Source organism: Thunnus maccoyii, chromosome 2 (genome assembly GCF_910596095.1).
Source record: "Thunnus maccoyii chromosome 2, fThuMac1.1, whole genome shotgun sequence".
NCBI classification, from domain to species: Eukaryota; Metazoa; Chordata; class Actinopteri; order Scombriformes; family Scombridae; genus Thunnus; species Thunnus maccoyii.
In genome coordinates, this window is record NC_056534.1 from 8330991 (window position 1) to 8338547 (window position 7557).

Consider the following 7557-nt stretch of genomic DNA (forward strand, 5'->3'; position numbering starts at 1 on the left):
AGCTATGTAAACTAGCTTGTTAATGTTAGCACTGATTCCCACAAGACGTCACTTTTGTTCACATTATTTCAACTCCTGCTGAGTCATTCTGCACACTCAGTGCTGTGTTTGTCCCACATTATTAAAAGGAGGAGGTCTAGTTAGCGTTAGCTGTCTCTCTTTCACAGGTCCATATACAGTATGGTGATGGAAAATGACCAGACTGTCAAAAGTATAAGTTGAAACCAACAGCAATGAATGCTTTAATGTCAGCAGCCCCCCATGAATTTAATCAGGACACTGAGTAACGTACTGTAAGCAGTTTTCAAATCACAGATGGGACCAAGTAACAGCTAACAATGACTAGCAAGGACTAACAATGTATGAACCATTTGGATGAGTTGACTGTTGTTCAGTGTGCATGTGGATCTGACATCAAAATTTCAGACAGACCTCACCATCCCTTGAACAATGCTGCTAGCATGGCTAAAAATCAGTAGCAGAGAATCCAGAATCTGTAAATGAACTAATTTTGATGTCAAAGTGCTGGTTTTTCAGGTTTTGATCAGAATGTCTTGTCAAACACTTTTAATATGAACTAAAGCTCACATTTACTCTATTATCTTTTCACTCATTCATTTGTTCTTGTATAGGGTGATGGTAACCAGTGTTCTGGCTGACAGACATCCAGGAGAACTGCACATCTTCAGGAACTATGACCCTCCCTCCGTCCACAGAGAGCCCCCGTATGCAACCACGGCCACATTCCAGCCTCTCACTGTACCACAAGGCACTAGACCAACTGCACTAGTGCTCAAATGTTTTATGAATGGTGGTTGGTGGTGTGTGTTGCTGTCTGCCACAGTGTCCTTAATGTTACCACCAGATGGTGACATAGTAAAGTCACCATTTTTAACTCCTGCAGTGTTTACTGACACAGAGCAGCCAGATATGGCTGTCAAAGAGTAAATGATTAGGTGCTACAGCTGACATTTTTCTCAGTTGATGCAGTCTCATCATACGTCTCACAATCTTTAACTACATTCTAGTAACCTTTTAAGCAAGATTCCTGAAAATCTGATCATTGGTGTGTTCAATGATTATCAATGTAGATTTTAAACACCAAAGTGAAAGAACCTAACCCACAAGTTTTATCAAAACAGTACCAGTGGAGTCTGAGACATCATAAAGCCCAACCTGTAATAAACTACATAATTCTTATTTCCCTCAAATATAATCAGTTGTAATGAAGAGATGCTTACTCAGGGGTTGTGTTGGATCTAAAGCGGACAACAGCATAGAGGACATGCGTTTGTTCTTGGGGCTGATGTGGCTGGACGGTGGTGTAGAGCGGATCTGTCTGGTTCTTAGACAAGTAAACTCTGCTATAGTGAAGGTCGTCCTGCTCTGTTGCTTGAGCTGAGATGTCTAGCTGATAAAGAAACAAAATATATAATAGTACACTATGTTGTATTTAAAGTTTTGGCTGATCCTCCAAAGCAATATGGAACAATTCCAAGTAGAACACAACTGATAATGGTTTTGGAAGAGATATTAAATGAGTGTAACAGCAGATATTTTGTAACTTCACATTCCAGTTTGTATGACTAAGTCGATGAATAACAATAAAAATACTTTTCCCCATTTAGGGTTTCTCCAAGAGCATTATCAACACTGAAAATAATGATAAACAATGTTTAGTAAAGAAATAAGAACCTGCAAGAAAAGCATTTAAACAGGGTTGTTGTCAGTAATGTTATGTTATGTGGCAGAATTGTTTAAATTATTTTATTTTACCTGCTCCATATTGTCTGATGTTTCAAGTCTAGGAGAACGGCTGGAGGACCTCTTTCTCCTGTTTAGTGAAATGAGTGAATATAAAAATGAATGATTGATGTCAGGTTAGTGTGTAAATGTCATGACTCTGAAACAAAGCTCAGTGTTTCTCACCTAATCCAGAAGAAGACAGTGAGTGGTATTATAACCAGGAGAGCAGCAACAACTCCAACAGTTGCAGGAGTTGTTGCCATAACAACTTCAACAGTTGCAGGAGTTGTTGCCATAACAACTCCAACAGTTGCAGGAGTTGTTGCCGTAACAACTTCAACAGTTGCAGGAGTTGTTGCCGTAACAACTTCAACAGTTGCAGGAGTTGTTGCTGTAACAACTCCAACTGCTGCTGTTGATGTTCCTGTGGTACTTTGGACAGTGAGAGTCTTTTCACCAGAGCTGCTGTCTTGGTGGGTTTTGACAGCACATGAGTAGTTTCCTGCATGTTGAATGCTGACTGGGTCTAGAACCAGGTGTTTGTTTTGGTTCTCTGGCACCGTCAGAGGTCGACTGTTCAAGTACCAAATGTAGTTTGTGTCGTCAGTCAGAGGACAGCTGGTACTGCAGGTCAGTGTGACTCTCTGGCCCTCTGTCACCACAGCAGGATGCAACTTAACTTCCAAGTCTGAAAGATTATTAGATTAGTCAGTAAATGTAAAAGAGACGTATCATCTCAAACGTCCTCATACCTAAATTACAAACTAGGTTTGTCACTGTCCTTCAAAACAACTCAGATGACATGATGATAAAAAAAAGAACAACTCATATACAGTAAGTGTTTTCTAATCTGCCACTCCTATGTTTAAGGTACAGACAGGTTTAGGTAACTAAAACTACAGTACTTAGTTAAAATCACCATCATGGTTTATAAAATGCTTTGTAGAAGATGAGACATGAAGCACAGACTCCTGTGTCAGAGTCACAGCCTTTGTAGGCTCATCCATCCATTCTGATCTCCTCTCTAACTATGGTGGCTGAGAGAGCTCAATGCACTGCAACTTATTAAAACACAAACAAATGAAGATCTTCAACTTTTTGACACATATGTTACATAAAGAAATACACTGTAAATAAATAAACAATGCAAACTGTACAGAGTAGTAAATAGGCTTGTAGGTTACACACAAAATCAAATTTGAAACTAAAACAAACATTGTTATCTCAATTTTGAACACCAGAAAGCAAATCCTGACATCAGTTTTTCATGTCCCCCAGACACTTCTTTATTTCAGTAACTTCCCTTTTATTTGCTTGTGTTTCCTATATTTGAAGCACATTTCTTTATACTGTGTGTCACAGTGGTGAGCATGTTTTCTTCATTTGCCTGTTAACATGCATTTTTTTTTTGAAGTTGCAGCATGTTGAGCTCTCTCTCTCTACTACATTGTTTTAGTGGAGATACAACTTCTACAATGATTTGCCACATTTAAATATGCATGATGTTTTAATGAAACCATTGAGACAGTAGACAGAATACAGGCTCCTAATTCAGCCAAAGTTGTGAAATTAAGATTTATCTGTTAAAGTTCTTAAAACAGTGAATAATTGGACCATGGCTTCACTGTGAATGATTTATTGTGTGATATTTAAGAAATCACTGGTCTGATTTTGACAAAACACAGATGCATCTTTACACTTTGTTGTTATGAATTGCAGGTGGTGCACGACCCTGCATACAGGTTATTGTGTGCACTTAATTTAGCTACAGTTACATCGTTTTGACTGTCTTTTGTTAGTGTTATCATATTAAGCATGAACCAGCTTTTAGTCTTCTTGTAGGTATTAAAGAATAAAGTCTTCTGACTGCTGTTAGTACATGGTGAGAGAGCAGCACAGTTTCTATTGAAAAGTATACAGACAGGAATTACCTGAGACAATCAGAGTCACTCCAGGTGGATCACCCTTCCGTACTTCATCATCTTTTAGGAGTCTGAATGTGTATTTTGTTGAGTCAGTCTTCTTCAGGTTTTTGATTCTCAGGATGTGCTGGTTGTTCATGTTGTCATGATACTGCACGTGAACTGCATCCTCAGTCGGCTCCACAGCTTCCTCCTCACCACTTCTCTTTATTTTATACCAAACTTTAGACTCAGGCTGCTGGTTGTCAGGATGCAAATATTCACTTGAAATGTCCACTGAAGAGCCTTCCAGGGCGCAGATTCTCCTTCTGATATAATTTACACTCCAGCAGTTATTATAATCAACACCTGAAATATAGATTAAAGACTTAAAATAGGGTCACTCTAAATAACTGCTAAAGTAGCCTTGCCTAATACTTAAATAAAAAAATCTGTGGTAGAAGTTCAGGTGTTTTTTATAAATCATGTTTTCTGCAAATCAGGAAATATCACACAATGTGAAAGCAGCTAAAGCGCCTCTTTAAACACCTCATATTGATCTTTTATAAAAAATTAAAAACATTGTTTGGATTTATACTGAAGCTTGCATTTAATTTTTCTTTATGGTACAATCTCTAAAATGAAATGGTTAAGTATTTTTAAATTTCTAATGTGTAATTATTGTGTAATTATTATGTGTTGTCATTATACAGACTGTGATTTACATCTTCACAAGCGAGTCATATCAACTGAAACACTAATCAGCAGTTCATGTCATGTTTAATAAGACACACTGGTTACCAGCAGATCACCTCCATCACTGACTAAATCATAAGTCAGATAATAGATTAATAACACTACAAAGAAAATGAAAATGAGGTTGAATCAACACCTCTGAAATATATTTCATGTTGCCCAATAAACATACAAACTAAAGACAAATGTACCATCCTATAATATAACAGTAATAACAGACTGTAAGTTGGTTTATACTCACAGACTTCAGCAGAGTGCAGATCCTCGTGGTCTTTGACAGCACAGGAGAAGATATCAGGAGAGAAGTTGGGAACTGAAAGCTGCTGTTTCTTCTCAGACATTAAGAGTCTGTTCTTGTACCATCTATAGGCAGTTTGGTTGTCAGCCAGTGGACAGCTGGTGTTACAGGTCAGTCTAACATGATTCACCTCTGCAGGAGTCCTTTGTAGACCTACTTCTGTTAAGAGATGTTAAAAACATTTTTCAACAGTTTATGTGTCATGTTGAATTAAATAAAAATAATATATTGATTACAAAATTAGTGCAGAAAAGAAGAATGTGTAGAATTGTAGTAAGCATGTCAGTAACATAGTAAAATTAGAAAAGAAAGAAAGCAAAGATATGACAATTAGATGACTGTTCTTAAAATATTGTTTTAAAGGTGTTCTAGGTGTGGGTGGTGGGAGTGGTGTTTGTGTAAATGTTTGTGGATGTTTGGAGAAAGTTAACCTCTGGGATATGTGATGGAGCAGGACTCATTCACTGATGTCTGCTTTTCAGAACACATTCTTCCTTCAGCGTAGGTCACAGTAAAGCAGGTCGATGTGACAGAATCTGAACAAAAACAAATAACATTTAGTAATTTAACTGGTAAACACTTAGTTACAGTATTTCATAGGCTTTACAATTTAAGGCAAAGCTTAAATAGTAAAAATATTCCTGAAAGTGTTTAACTTGAAGTTTTGTAACATGAAAAGGAGCCAAATGTTGTCACTCACCCACTGAGACTTCAGGAGCTCTGAGATGCTCGTAGCCTTTGATAGCACAGGAGTATCTGACTGCTTCCTCACTGCTGACCAGCTGTTGGTACCAGGGAGACCAGTCCTGATAGAGAAACTCTCTGTTCTTGTACCAGATGTAGGCTGCAGGGTTTTCAATCGGAGGACAACTGGAGCTACAAATCAGTGATACTGTCTTTCCCTCTGTGGCAGGAATCACCTTCACCTGCAGGTCTGAGATGATGGTGAATAATGTAAGAATTCATATTCTGATTTCATTCTTAAAGTAATACATTAGTGAAAACCACCGTACCTGTAACACGGAGGAAGATTGTACTTTGTATGCAGTCTTGTGGGTTTTCTGCACTCTCACTACAGCAGTAAGACTTTGCATCATTGTCTGTCAGATCTTTGATTGTTAGAGTTGGATGACTCTCTTCAGACATGTTGTACGTAACACGATTTCCATCTGCAGAGAGCTCACTGAGAACAAGCTTGGAGCCAGCCTGGTATACAATGAACCATTTCCTGCTTGAAGTGGGATGTTGAGCTGAGCAGGGCAGATCCACTGATGAACCCTTTAAGGCACAGATGCTTTTGGCTTGTACCTGAACCCCTTTAACAGAAGCATTGATTCATAATTATAACATTCTTCTAGTACTAATCACTAAATATTGATAGTATGAAATAATGTAAATGAAGGACATTTGATGTATAATCTGCAATTTTCTTCAAGTTGTTCACATTTTAACTCCTTTAATCAAGTAAATCATTATTTTTTTTTACAGATTACAGTTAATAATCTCATATTGTATATATCATGTTAACAGTCATTATATAAGAAGAAATAAACAATAATTCATACCTGAGATGCACAGAATGAAAGCCATAAACACACAGCCAGCTTCTGCCAACAACATGGCTGTTGTAGTCCCTCCGCTTCTAAACACAAAGTTGATTATATTATTTTTTTAATGGCCTTACCACACCTGCTGCATTTATGAAAGCTCATAAAACATCAAAACTATAAATAAATGGTCAAAATCAACAGCAGTCCTCTTACAGAGTAAAGACTTAAGAGGACAGAATGGACTGTTGGTCATTGTGAGAGTTGCGGGCAGACGTACAGCATGAAGCTCTGACACCTAAAATTCACTTCCTTCCTGCTTCTTCCTCTAGTACAGAATCTACCTCACATAGTTCAGTATTTATTTGATGTCATATTCTGACAAGGAAAACTCTGACTTTAATTTGTGGATGTCATTATATTTCTTACTCTGTATCTCATCACAATTATTACTGTTATTTTCTGTTTTTACAGTGTATTGGTTCTTCATGCCAGATATTTTAGTGTTAAACTGCATTATATTTTCATTGAAAAGCTGTAAAAACTACTGACGTGAGAACAGAGAGATGTGAAGCTGTCTATGGATGGTGATGGTGGTTTCTGTGGTGGAAACTGCAGAAGTTTATGGTAACTTAAAACACTGCAGAGCATGCAGAATAGGACTAATAATAGTATAATATGTTGTACATGAAGGACATCTGAAGAGCTCATTCTGCCAGATGAAGTGAAAATCTTGAGAGAATTTTTTTTAATTCTTCCTTTCTGTTTTCTGTATCAATCTGCAGTTTTCTACAAATTGTCCACACTATAACTCTTAAACTCCATTAAACATGTTATGTGTATGTCTTACAGTTTACAGTAAATGATCATTACATCAGAGAGGATAAACATTTATACCTGAGATGTTGGGGCTGAAACCAGTAAACACACATCCAACTTCTGCCAACAAAATGGTTGTTTTAGTTCCTTGCTTCTAATCAGTGGACATTTTTCACAGCAAACACTTTGACTTGTCAAAGCAGAAAAATTACAGGTGTAAATAATAACATTAATGTTGGCACCCATACTGGGTCTGTAAGTTGATTATAACAGTGTTTGTATCTGCTACATCATAACTGCTGATCTTACTGAAGAGTCTAAATTAAGAGCAGGTTTATAGACAAATGACTGAAGCCAGAATGGACTGTTGGTCAGTGTGAGGGTGACTAGCAGACATGCTGCATGTAGCTCTGATACCAAAAATAAACCTCCTTCCTCATTATAATTCTTAATAAAAAGAAACCACAGATAAACAATCTATGTAGTGCAG

General features: G+C 37.3%; 1 protein-coding gene across 1 annotated transcript; it reads right to left on the reverse strand.

The window, feature by feature from the left end:
- Positions 1-2115: 2115 nt before the first annotated feature.
- LOC121883718 lies at positions 2116-5847 on the reverse strand. The gene is made up of 7 exons (XM_042392162.1): positions 5715-5847; positions 5402-5635; positions 5133-5237; positions 4645-4860; positions 3678-4016; positions 2268-2434; positions 2116-2178 (listed from the first exon to the last, which is right to left on the reverse strand). Exons 1-7 carry the CDS (start codon positions 5845-5847, stop codon positions 2116-2118), a joined length of 1257 nt encoding a protein of 418 aa, XP_042248096.1.
- Between the last annotated feature and the right edge of the window lie 1710 nt (positions 5848-7557).